Source organism: Mustelus asterias, chromosome 13 (assembly GCF_964213995.1).
Source record: "Mustelus asterias chromosome 13, sMusAst1.hap1.1, whole genome shotgun sequence".
NCBI classification, from domain to species: Eukaryota; Metazoa; Chordata; class Chondrichthyes; order Carcharhiniformes; family Triakidae; genus Mustelus; species Mustelus asterias.
The window spans coordinates 87,162,719-87,176,422 of NC_135813.1; the positions used below are offsets into that span (position 1 = coordinate 87,162,719).

Consider the following 13,704-nt stretch of genomic DNA (forward strand, 5'->3'; position numbering starts at 1 on the left):
TTGTGGGGCAGAGAAGAAAACAAACGACAATTACATAAACCTGGTTTTAAAAAGAAAAACCCCATCACCTATTTTGGGTGTCGCAGGATGGCGACTTTGCACTGGAGTCTGTTGACCTTCATCATCAACACTCACACAAAGAAAGGCCAACTGGTTATGGTACTAGCCGGTGCTTAGAATGATTGCGGGAATAAGTTGGCAGGAGAGGAACCATGGGAGGCAAGACACAAGAACAGGAACAAAAAAACAAAAATCCAGAGACATGTCCAGCGGAATTCAAGCCTTTGGTAGCACTCCCAAATATAAGCTCCTGCTCCACGACTCACCCCCTAATAATAAAAATATTTACCCTATCTCGTGCCAGTTTCTTCATTTCATCTCGTAACTTGTTCAAAATATGAAGATTCGGTTTGTTCTTTTTGGCAAATTGCTGCAGTTCAATCACACTTTTATCAGACATTTCCTGTGTTAAAATAATAGAAAAAATTGTATTTAAATAATGTATAAACTATGGGTAAATGCACCAAAATTACCACAGTGCAGGGCAGGTGGAAAGTAAAAATGTGCTTTTAAGAAATCAAATAATAGGAATGCCAAGGAAACATTAAGATTTTCCATCTGCAACAATCACAGCCAAGTCAAGACCAGAGTAGATCAGCTGCAAATACTGGTACATTAAGAAAAAGGGTAAAATACAAAATTCTACCCGACGTGTAGAATTGCTTTTGACATGACTGTCATTGTCTTTGATTGTACAATGGGCTCATCTTCACCTTGAACATTCGGTGCTTTCTCTGGGAACCAAATTTTGGCCTTCCAAGAAAACCAATCACTTGGGATTCTCATATGATCAAAACACAACGTTACCGAATTTCCACAGGAACTTTACAGAGACCATTATCCCTTTTCCTTATTGAATTCAAACCAGGGTCTAATGATAGTAGCCAGGACTATGTGATGTGGGCGATTTCCTCCCCCATGCTGGAGAGGTTTGCAACAGGTCTGGAGCACCATGAACCAGGTGCAGAGACTATGCGAGGGGCGCACACATAAGTACAGCTCCCGGGGGGAGAGGGAGATGGTCTGGCATGGGGCAGTGGCGGGGGGTGATGGGTGTCCATGGGGTGCTCAGCGTGTTAATTTCTGATGCTGGAGATTGGGATGTCCTTTAAAGACAAGCGCTGACCTCTGGAAAGCCGACAGTGCCGTTGGGGTGAGCTCCGACTAACCTCCAGCATTTTTTTTCTTAAGTGAAACATGGTGAGGAAAGCTGGCTTGCTGCACGTGTTTCGCTAGAGCCAGCACTTTGAAATTAAAACAAAAATTTCTGCCCTGTGATTGTATCAATTCTGTCTAAATAGTCTGTAACTTCTTAAAGGGAAAAAATTGAAAGAGCCATAAATTTCCCATTTGACGAAACATTAAATATAAAGAATAATTTTTTGGTCCTTCCTATTGTATTCTCCAATAAAGACACTGCCATCAGAAAACCTTGGAAATACAAACTTAATCCCAGGGAGCCACTGATACACTGGTAATGTCACTGAACTAATTATCCAGGTTATACTCTAGCGACAAGGGTTCAAATCCCGCCACAACTGGAATTTAAATTCAATTAATATGGAATTGAAAGCAAGTCTCAGTCATGATGACCATGAAACTAACACTACCTTTCAAGTTCATTATAAAGGATGTGACAAGAGGGCACATTGTCTAATTCCATTGATATTTCCGAAGTCAACATAGAGTTATGAAAGGGAAATCATGTTTGAGAAACCTACTAGTGGTTTTTGTGGGCATAATTAGGATAGATAAGGGTGAACTACTGGGTGTGGTGTGTTTGGATTTTCAGGAAGCTTTTGATAAAAGTTCCACATAAGAGGTTAAAGCAGATGGGATTAGGGATAATATACTGGCATGGATTGAAAATAGGTTAGCAGACAGGAAAAGCAGAGTAGGAAGAAATGGGTCCTTTTTGGAGTGGCAGGTGGTGGAAGTGGATATCAATGCCTGGGTCCTAGCTATTTACTATATATATCAACAATCTAGATGAGGGAATCAAAAGTAATATTTCCAAGTTTGATGATGATATGATAGTAAGTGGTAAGGAGGAAGTAAAGAGCTTTCAAGGTGGTTTAGACAGGTTGAATGAGTGGGCAAATACATGGAGAATGCAGCATAATGTGGACAAGTGTGAAGTTATCTACTTCAGTTGGAAAAACAGAACGGCACAGTATTATTTAAAAGATAGACTGTGAAACATTGATGTACAAGGGAACTCGTGTCCTTGTACACCAGTCACTGAAAGCAAGCATTCAGGTGCAGCAAGCAGTTAGGAAGGCAAATGGTATGTTGGCCTTCATTGCAAGAGGACTTGAACACAGGAGCTAGGATGTCTTATTGCACTTGTGCAGGGTCCTAGTGAGATAACGCCTGGAGTATTGTGTACAGTTTTGGTCTCCTCGTGCAAGAAAGGAAATACTTGCCATAGAGGAAGTGCAACAAAGGTTCACCAAACTGATTCTTTGTTTGGCAGGATTGTCGTATGAGGAGAAATCAAGTTAACAAGACCTATTTTCACTGGAGTTTAGAAGAACGAGAGGGGATTCCACTGAAATGTATAAAATTCTGATAGGGCTGGACCGACTTGATACAGATATGATGTTTTCCCTGGTTTGGGGGTACCACCTTTCATCTGAATCAAGTTCTTGCGTATTCAAACCCCACAACTGGGGTGGGGTATAGACTGACATCTGTACAGAACTGTATTATTGAAGGTATCATCTTTCAGATGAAATATTAAGCCAAGATCTTGTCTGCCTTTTCAAGTGGATATGAAAGATGCTACTGTACCTTTCCCAAAATAAATCAGAATTATTGAATAAATAATAGCGAGGGCACCAACACCACAGAAACAGATTCACCTGACCAACGATCTCATTTCTGCTTATGGGACCTTGTGCATAAATTTACTGCTATCACAACAGCTGAACTATGAAGCAGAGCAACTGTCAAGCTCTACTGAAGGATATGAAAGCCAATTAAAAGATCAAATTTATTTTAAGCCAACGCTTGGATGCGACATCAAATAAATAAAGTTTGACTTAGCCCATCTTGCAAGCTTTTCAGATATATACTCAAAGAAGAACATTAGCAAAATGCTCAATTGTTCACGTAACTGGAATAAAAATACATCATGAAACGGTGCCCTGGGGACACAAAACTGACATTAGAAAGTTTATGTTGCAATGATTGTTCTCTTTACAATAATGGAATAACCAGTTGGCAAAATCATTTCATTTCTCACTTGGAACATTTTGAAAATTTTACTTAATCCACTTTGCTGTGTTCATGTGCTTCAAAAATTATATTGTTCAGGTTGAAAACATTTTCCCACCCCACTTATTTTTTTAAAATTTCACACCTCCCTCTTACAACCAAGTATGAGACTTACACCTCCTTACAAAGCTTAACATGATCCTACACAAAACCTCAGCAGCTCTATGCAGAAGGTCAAGCCTGGATCCCATTCCCACAGAGATGCAACATCCATCACATTACCTCACAATTTACCTGTTTGACCATTTTATTGCTTTCCCTGCCGTACATGCGCAGTAGTGACCCCCAGTTCTTGACGTGAGGGTGTAGTAATTGTAGGATTTTCTGAGATGCCAGCTGTTTGCCAACTCGTTTGTTCTTGCCTGAAAATTGCAGTATTTTAATTACATCAGTTGGAAAGTGCAGACAACTCATCCCTCATTTCCTGTCAGAAATAAGCCAGAGAAGAACAAGTACATGTAAACACTAAGCTAACCCCCCAGTACAATGTACACAGAGTTAAGAGTAAATCACAGCATGGCCACAAGATATACATTTTATTCAAGTGTCCAGAGATAAAATTGCACTTACCGCACCTGAAGGAAAACAGAATAAATCCTCCCCAACAAACAAATAAAACAAAAACATGTAAATAACTAAAACTGGCAGAAGAATTGATGCACTAGACAGAAACTCGAATTCAGCCCTTTAAATAATCCTGGCACAGTTCATAAAATAAGGAACTGAAATCGATTACCATCATCTGTACAGAGTTTAATTACGTGAAGCCAACACATCAAAAGGCTTCATATTGGGGCAGCATGGTGACACAGTGGTTAGCACTGCTGCCTCACAGTGCCAGGGACCCGGGTTCGATTCCCGGCTTGAGTCACTGTCTAAGTGTAGTTTGCACGTTCTCCCCGTGTCTGCGTGGGTTTCCACCGGGTGCTCTGGTTTCCTCCCACAATCTGAAAGACGTGGTTAGGTGCATTGACCCGAACAGGCACCGGAGTGTGGCGACTAGGGGAATTTCACAGTAACTTCATTGCAGTGTTAATGTAAGCCTTACTTGTGACTAATGAATAAACTTTACTTTAAAAGATTGTTAAATTCAATTTTAAGATTTTTGCAGTAAAGTTATCTTTTCCTTTCACTAGCGGAAATGCACATAATAAAATCCTGAAGTGTAAATAAAGCTTCATTACTGCAAAGTACCTATCATTACCCCAGAGACAGAACATTCCACAAGGAATCTAGAAAAAAGATAAAATCTCACTTTATTGTAGAAAATTGAACTATATCTGGAGTATTGGCAACAAATTAAATGATTCTTTTTTGTAAATAGTGAGCTCGTCAAAAAGCTGCCAATCAAGTCTAACCTTCTTCCTCTAAAGGCCTTGACTCTTTATGGAGGTACAATGTTACTGCTATTAGATGTCCATCAGTACCTCTCTCAGATGACCATTCTCTGCACCAGAACCTAGGCAATGGGTATCGCCACAAACACGTCTTTGTGACTGGGTGTGAGCAAGTGGAAGTGTCACAACCTTACTGTGAATCTGGACACACAACCCTTCCAGCGTACCTCACAGCGGACAGGCTGATAGGTTCTCCCTTCCAGAATTCTCAGGTTCTTAAACTATAGTAATCCTTTCTTGTTCTAACATACAATTTAATTAATCAGAGACAGAGGATTAAAACCAAGTAGCTAAATGGTCTGAATAGTTTAACTATTCATTGGATAGACAATCAAGTCTAGAAAAATGCAAATAGGGATCTGCAGTATTCCTATGCAAATAAACTTGCACAGATATTACATTTACTTATATGATTTGCAAAGTCCATTAGGATTATTAATATGAAAATATACAAGTTTAAACTATAAAATCACCCAGAACACAAACAAGCATTCTGATGCATAATTAGCATTCAACAACAAGCACATATTAACATTCAAGAATAGGCCGAATTCAATCTTAAAATAGCTGAAGTAAAAGCACAGAATTTATTCTCCAACCATAGGTAAAGTAGTACAAGGAAATGATTATAGTTCCATCTTAAGTAGAGAATTTTTTAGGGTTAAAATTTATAAAAACAAATTACTGATAGTCAAAAACAACAGATTTTATGTTTAGAACCCTTCAGAAAATTTCAAGTGGACAGTAAATATTTATTCACTGATGAGCAACAACATGCTAATCAGGTAGGCACTTAAAACCAAAAGTACATTTCACAACGCATTAAAAAATAGGAAAGGGGAAAATAAATACACTCAAGAATTAGTCAACATGTAAAGTTGGCAATGTAGTGATGAGGCCAGAAAGATTAATACCTGCACAACATTAGAGTGCGTGCTTTACAAATTGTTGAAGCCAGTGCCAGTTTAAACATGAACCACTTAATTACATTACGGATGTGCATCTCAGTTCCTATAAGACAAGAGAGAAGTAGGCCATTCAGCCCATCAGATCTGCTCCACCATTCAGTAAGATCATGACTGACCTGATGTGATAATCTTCAACCACAGTGTTCTGCTATAACCCTTGATTCCCTTACTGATTAAAAATCTGTATCTCAGCCTTGAACATACTTAATGACCCAGCCTCTACTGCCCTCTGTGGTAAAAGGAGTTCCACAGATTCACTACCCTCTGAGATAATGATCCTTTTTCAAATTTGAGTTGGCACAGATTCACAGCAGTAATTAATCATGGGTGTATAAAATACTATTAAAATTATTTACTACTGATAAAAAGCAGAATTGTGTGTCTAATAGTATTGATTAAAATATAAAATGATCTTCCATAAATGTTGCTACAGTCTTTATGAAAATCATCGATTGAATATCAATTTTCACTCCATTAGCAGTTTATTTATTAGTGTCACAAGTAGCCTTACATTAACACTGCAATGAAGTTACTGTGAAAATCCCCTAGTTGCCATATTCTGGCGCCTGTTCGGGTACACTGAGGGAGAATTTAGCACAGCCAATGCACCCAACCAGCACATCTTTCGGACTGTGGGAGGAAACCGGAGCATCCGGAGGAAACCCACGCAGACACGGGGAGAACATGCAAACGCCACACAGTGACCCAAGCCGGGAATCGAACCCAGGTCCGTGGCGCTTCGAGGCAGCAGTGCTAACCACTGTGCCACCGTGCCGCCACGCACGGTCTATTTCAAACATTTTGAAGATGGTATTGTTTGGGTCAGATATTTTAGGGTGAAATCAAACAAGCAGAAAACATTGTAATCAATGGAACACGCTCATATGAGAACAACTTGATATTTTAAAACTACGGCCACGCAATGTGTTTTCTAATAGGTAACTGGGACATGGCTTCAAATCTCAAACCAACAGTGACTTGGACACCCCAAACACATCAGCATTCAGTAACAAAACTGGAATTATATAAAAATACCTCCTAGCCGTTTTAAATATCTACTAACTTGGAGGAGGAAAATGTTACACAATACCGCATACAACACAAAACTGCATCTCAGCTCATAGCCATACTTACACCAGCCTCTTACTGTGTGCTTGCCACAGGTCATGACATATTCACTTTTCTGGTTTTTACCAGGAATTACCTCAAACTTGATGGTTGTATCACCCATTCCATGATTTCTGAAAATTGAAACACATTTACTCTGTACTGTACTGCTCAGCGTAAATTAATTTTAATAACCACACAGAAGTCAGACACTCTGGTAATTATGACAGGAACATGAAATGGAGATGAATAATGTCCCCACAAACAAAACTCAAATTTATTCAGCCTGTGCTTCACGGCAGCAATAGACAAGGAAATCATGTTTAGCTTAATTACACTGTCACTGCTAGAAGCAGCAACTTCGACAGTAGAGGCACAACTCTGTCATAGCTGCCACTCATTCACATATCCTTTTAAGTCTAAGATCATATAGGGACAAACAAGAAACATCCACCCACTCCATCCTCCTACCAAATGGGAGCAGGAACATAGGTAAGTGGATGTGCAATGGTGTGCTGTTAGCCAGTGCCGTCAGCCTGTGGGCCTCACGCAGAGTCAGCAGCACAATAGCTGCCTGAAGACAACCTCCCAGACCGAGGTGGTCTCCAACAGACCAGTCCTCAGTTTTACTGAAAGTATTAAAAAATTAAACCACAAAAATATTTGAATGCTACAAATTTAAGAAATAGGAGGACAGAGTAGATGACTTGGAAAATCAGTTATGTACAAAGATGTGGAAAGACATACTACTAGTAGATAATCGTTCTGGTTTCCTTAGAAGATCACATTCCACATCTTATTATGTCAGCAGGGAAGTTGTAAATAAATTGTGTGCAAGTTGATTAAGATTTGACGTTGAGGTCTACTTTAAACACCAAAGTGTTTGGACATCTTACAGTGTAAGTCAGTGGTGGGCAACTTGCAGTCCGAGGGCCACATGGAACCTATCTGGGTTGACTGCAGCCCACGAGACATTTTGTTGACCCTTGCCCTTGGGCTGGGTCGCCACCTTCAGTCGATTTCTGTCCATGTAGTTTTTTTTCCGACCAGTATGACTGATTTGATGCACAAAGTAAAGCAACGGCAAGTGAGGTGAGGTTCATGTGGACTGCACATAACATTGGGTGTGAGAGCCATCCTTCTGTGCCCAAAGTGTAAATATTTCTTTTGTTTTTAACCATTTGAAATTGATGACAATTTTACTAAATAATGATTTTGCATTTTCTATAACTCGCTATGAAAAACTTGACGTGTATTGAATGTATTTAATCTTTTCCATGGGGTCATGGTTAGTGGACAAGCTCGATTTCAACTTGCAGCCCGCTGAGATGAAGGAGGGCTGCTCATGCGACCCACTCACTAGCCTGGGTTGCCTATCTCTGGTGTACGTTCACTCGCTTTGGTTAACATACCTCCCTTTGGCAGCTATATAGAAAACTCCAGCAACCCCAGAAGAGGGCAGCAAAGTTTCACTGACTGCAACAAGCTAGGTCTGGAGCACGAGACAAAATAAAAGCAACCTTTTTTCTGAAAATAGAAACAGAAATGAGAGGCTGGCCAGTGGCCAGGGCATCTGTGAAATTTGGGATCAGTGAATGTTAGGAATGTGAAGGTATAGAGGAATGCTATTCCAGCATCTTTTTCTCCACAGAGGCAACTGTCAAGGCAAGACTTGCAATTTCTATAGCATGTTTCATCATCTCAGGTTGTCCCAAAACAATTTACAGCCAACAAAATACCTCTGAAGCACTGTCACTGCTGTTAATGTAGGAAATCAATATTTATGTAGTTAACTCCACAATCAACAATGTTTAAAGTTTATTTATTAGTGTCACAAGTAGGCTTACATTAACACTGCAATGAAGTCACTGTGAAAATCCCCTAGTCGCCACACTCCGGCGCCTGTTCGGGTACACTGAGGGAGGATTTAGCATGGCCAATGCACCTAGCTAGCATGTCTTTCGGACTGTGGGAGGAAACCGGAGCACCCGGAGGAAACCCACGCAGACAGTGACCCAAGCCGGGAATTGAACCCAGGTCCCTGGCGCTGTGAGGCAGCAGTGCCAACCACTGTGTCACCATAATAATCTGTTTTAGCAATGAATCATTTATCCAGACTCTCTGTTCCTGTTAGTTGGCCATCCATGTGAATATATCACCCCAAACACCGTGAGCTCTTATCTTGTACAGTAACCTTCTATGTAGCAACTTATCGAAAACCTTTTGCAAATTCAAATACACTACATCTACTGGTTCCCCTCCAGCCACCCATTCATTACATCCTCAAAGAGCTCTAATAGTTTCACAAAACCATGTTGACTCTGCTGGATTGCATTATCATTTTCTAAATGTTCTGCTTTTGCCTACTTAATAATGGATTCTAGAGTTTTCCCAATGACTGGTGTTAGACAAATTGGCCCAGATTTTTGAGTGTGTGTCTTTGGAGTTGGGGCTTCAATCCACAACCTTCCTCTGAGGTGAGAGTGCTATCACTGTAGACTATTTTTAAACATTAAATATATAAATAGGAATGAATTTGATGGTCTTATATTTACGAATCAAATTGTTCATGTAATTTCTGACAATTAACTGCACAGAAGATTGCTAGTGCACTGTAAGCCTTAAGCTAATAGTGTTGTTTATGTACCATTGCCGTACTAAGTACAAGACCCTTAGATCATAAGATATAGGAGCAGAATTAGGCCATTCGGCCCAGTAAGTCTGCTCCGCCATTCAATCATGGCTGATAAGTTTCTCAACCCTGTTCTTCTACGTTATAAGACCATTAAACATTCCTGTTATTGAAGTATAATTTACAGCAATAAATTCACATAGTCCCTTTTGTATTAGTGAAGTTATTCAGAATAAACTCCCAAGGTCTCTTGCACAGTAAAGGAGGCTTTGTGTGTATGGAATTTAAGTGGTCTTACTGGAATGCCAGAATACAAAAGTTAAAACAAGGTTTTATTTACAGAGTAAAGAAATATAGGTGATGACAGAAACCTTCAACTTTATGACTTACCTCTTAAGGCACTCATGGAGAATTTGATATGGTGACAAGAGTCCAGCCTTGTTGGTCAGTTCATATACCCGTGAGTCCTCAATACTGATGTGGTTGAAGTACTAAAACGGAAAGAAATTCATATCAATACTGTACAAAGGAGAGCCTCATTTTCTTTGACACTGATATTGAGCTCGGAATATCAGCTAAGACTGCAAAATCCAATTACGGTGCGATGGGTTGAGCTGTAGCTTGGCATGAAGTATTAACACTAGATGGCACTGATGAACTATGTCAAGAGTAGATAAACTGATCAAAAGGGAAATTGCACAAGATTGCAGAAATGAGGTACAAAGGGAACAGAGTGAAAGGGTACAACGGCTGAGGGTTATAAAGGGCAAGCTCTGCTTTTTGGAGAAGGAGCTACTTCCCACAAGTTAAAATAAATCATGACTGTCCTGGACGTACTCCTACACATTTCCCTGCAGTCAGCTGAAGTGCCGCACTCAGTCTCGACATTAGGACTCCAGTTCATCTGCAGAGCCAAGACATCTGCTATACATTGTGCCAAAAATAACATGCCCCACTAACTCAGTTTGTATGCTACTCAGTACATCAGTTCAGAAGATCCCAGTTTCAATTCCTGGTCTGTGCTGTGTTACATGATCTCAGCAATCGCAACTACCTTAGCTCCAGCATCACAATGCCCAAGGTCAAAGTGAAAAATAAAATCAGCCAGGTTTCTGTTCTCAGCAGCTATCTAATGGCCTTTGCTGAAAAGTAAGCAATTAGCATCCTAAGACAGGACACACTCAGCTGTGGTCTTCTCCCAGTCATGTTCAAACAGATTGCTGACACTCTCTGTCCAGCTGAATCGCTACTTGGGAAGGCTTTCAAGAGTGTCCAAAATATGCAAACGGCATTGACTGGTAGCCAAAATCTTCAGGAAAGTGATGGGGAAAAAATGTGATGCTTAACTAGCCATGTTAAAATATCAGTTATTGCCCTAGTGTGCTACTGCCAGTGTTAAGCAAAATAGTTCTTCAAAAGGTTAATTGTTTGAAGGCTAAACCCGCACAATGACTTAAATAAGAGCGTGTCCAAATACATTCTTCATCCTGTCCCACACCAAACATTAGCCTGCCACCAGTCAAGTTTTAAAGTTAGTTTTTGATATACTAGAACTAAGTAATGAATAAAATGCGACTCGAAAGTCAGTGTGAAAACAATATATGCAACTGTAATAAAAACAGAAAATGCTGGAAATGACAAAGGGTCATCCAGACTCGAAACATTGGCTCTGTTCTCTCTCCACAGGTGCTGTCAGACCTGCTGAGATTTTCCAGCATTTTCTGTTTTTGTTTCAGATTCCAGCTTCCGCAGTATTTTGCTTTTAAATTTGAGTAACTGTAGGCAGTTTCATGGCAATTTGTTGCTGACATTTAAATTTGAGACATGATCTAGCTAGCACCAATGTGTCTTAACAGGGAGTGGCAAGACACACATTTGATCCATTGTTCCAATACATTTTGCATCTCAGCCACATCCACATCTCTCAACCCACAAACTCAAAAACTGAGGCCCGAAAAGCAGGGATAAATAATGAGATCTGAATAACAAGGCAAATCCCCAATTCCCACAGCTGTCTCTATTCATATAGGGAGTTTAAACAGATGAACATAACTCAATCACTGAATGTATGCTGAGCAGTAACAAAGAGTCAGAAGAATTTTTAAAGGTAGAAACTTGAGAGAAACAGTAAGGCAGACAGGGTTACAGAGAACAAGGATAAGATTATTTGGGAGTTTCACCTCGAGTTGAGGGCCAACGGTCACAAGCTGATATTTGGGGCTGATAAGGAGCTGGGAGAGGCTAAACCATGGAACAATTTATAGAAAAGGACTATCCATTGGGACGAGAAAGCCAATAGAATGCGGCTAGGATTTTTCAAAAAAACCCAAGTAGGTATTATTGTGGCATTCTCGCATCATAACAACGTTTCAGACTTTGTTAGAAACAAAAGATATTTATTGATGAGTGAAACTTGGTGTAGGAGAGTTCCAGCTCTAGGCTGCCCATTAATTATACGCTTACAACATGGCTTCTAGATTATTCTGCCCGAGAGAAGACTCCACCCTCTCACTGTTTCCATTGGTCCCTCAAATCAGGTGACTCACTTCTGCAGTACTGTCTTAAAGAGACAGATACCACACCCATAGATTTCTCAAATATCTGGAACTTGGCAAATATTAATACCTCGGTGGTGGGGAAGCTTCTGGAAATGATAATTCAGGTTAAAATTAATTGTCACTTGGCCAAATGCAGGCCAATTAAGGAAAGCCAGCATGGATTTGTTACAGGCAAATTGTATTTGACCAGTTTTTTGATGAGGTTGCAGAGAGAGTTGATTAGGGTCATGTTCTTGTTATGGTTTTCATCGACTTCCAAAAGGCACTTGTTAAAGCCTCACACATCAGATCTGAGAGAGTAGTGGTGAACCATTTCTTTTTCAAACTGGAGAAAGTTTTATAGTGGAATTCCCCAAGGATCACCGTTTGGACTCCAGTTCTCCTCGACATATACATTAAAATCCTGGACCAAAATTTCAAAATCTAAGGTTTAAAATTTATTTATTAGTCACAAGTAGGCTTACATTAACACTGCAATGAAGTTACTGTGAAAATCCCCTAGTCGCCACATTCCATGTTCGGGTACACTGAGGGAGAATTTAGCATGGCCAATTCACCTAGCCCACACATCTTTGGACTGTGGGAGGAAACCGGAGCACCTGGAGGAAACCCACGCAGACACAGAGAGAACGTGCAAATTCCACACAGACAGTGACCCAAGCCGGGAATTGAACCCGGGTCCCTGGTGCTGTGAGGCAGCAGTGCTAACCACTGTGCCACCGTGTGGATGATACAAAACTTGGAAGTGCTGTGAATTATGAAGAGGATAGTGTACAACTTCACAAGGGCCATTGGTGCAATGGGTGGATTAAATTTAATGCAGAGAAATGTGAAGTGATTCATTTTGGTCAGAAGAATGGAGTGACACAACACAACATAAAGTGTACAACTCTAATGGGGAGTGGGTGCAGGAGCAGAGGGACCTGGGTGTATATATGCATAAATCATTAAAGGTGGCAGAACAGGTTGTAAGTGTGGTTCATAAAGCATATGGCATCCTGGGATTTATCAATAAGGGCAGAGTACAAAAGCAAGGGAATTATGTTAAACCTGTATAAAACACTACTTTGATCTCAACTGGAGTGTTGATCCAGTCCTGGGTACTACACCTAAGACAGAATGTGAAGGGATTTGAGGGGGTGCAGAAAAGATTTGTGAGAATAGTTCCACGGATGAGGAACTTAAGTTACATAGAAATATTGGAGAAGTTTGTAATGGAGATGGTTGAGAAGAGAGCATTCAAAATCTTGAGGGGTCGGGACAAAGTGGATGGGAAGAAATTGTTGATGCAAGGATCAAGAACCAGAATGCACAGATTGAAAATAATAGGCTAAAGAAGCAATGGTGACACGAGAAAAATATTTTTCACGCAGCTAGTGGTTAGGATCTGGAATCCCAAGGGTGTGGTGGAGGCAGGTCAGTTGAGGATTTCAAAAATGTTATCTGGGCTGTGGGGTAAAAGCAAGAGAGTGGCAAGAGGTGAATTGTTCCTTCAGACACAACAAGGCCAAAGACCTCCTTCTGTGCTGTAACCAGCATATGATTCCATGATCAACCTCAGTGATTCAGTAATTTTTCTTCCGAATATCTGAGTCTCTTTACAAAATGGTGACTTTAGACCAGGTAAACAGTAACTATTGAAAATGTTCACAATAAAAAATGCCAGTTAACATGAGCTTCATTTTTCAAAATCTTTAATGAAG

General features: G+C 40.2%; 1 protein-coding gene across 3 annotated transcripts in view; it reads right to left on the bottom strand.

The window, feature by feature from the left end:
* The window catches only part of dgcr8 (DGCR8 microprocessor complex subunit), a 46,836-nt gene that overhangs the window by 3,483 nt on the left and 29,649 nt on the right, over positions 1 to 13,704 (bottom strand). For 2 of the 3 annotated variants that reach the window (XM_078227201.1, XM_078227203.1), the window contains 4 exons: positions 9,834 to 9,934; positions 6,839 to 6,945; positions 3,562 to 3,701; positions 350 to 463 (listed from right to left, as the gene is read on the bottom strand). In XM_078227201.1, coding sequence (XP_078083327.1) covers positions 350 to 463; positions 3,562 to 3,701; positions 6,839 to 6,945; positions 9,834 to 9,934 — 462 coding nt within the window. The remainder of the gene's footprint in view (positions 1 to 349; positions 464 to 3,561; positions 3,702 to 6,838; positions 6,946 to 9,833; positions 9,935 to 13,704) is intronic. The other variant, XM_078227202.1, reaches the window with a different exon arrangement.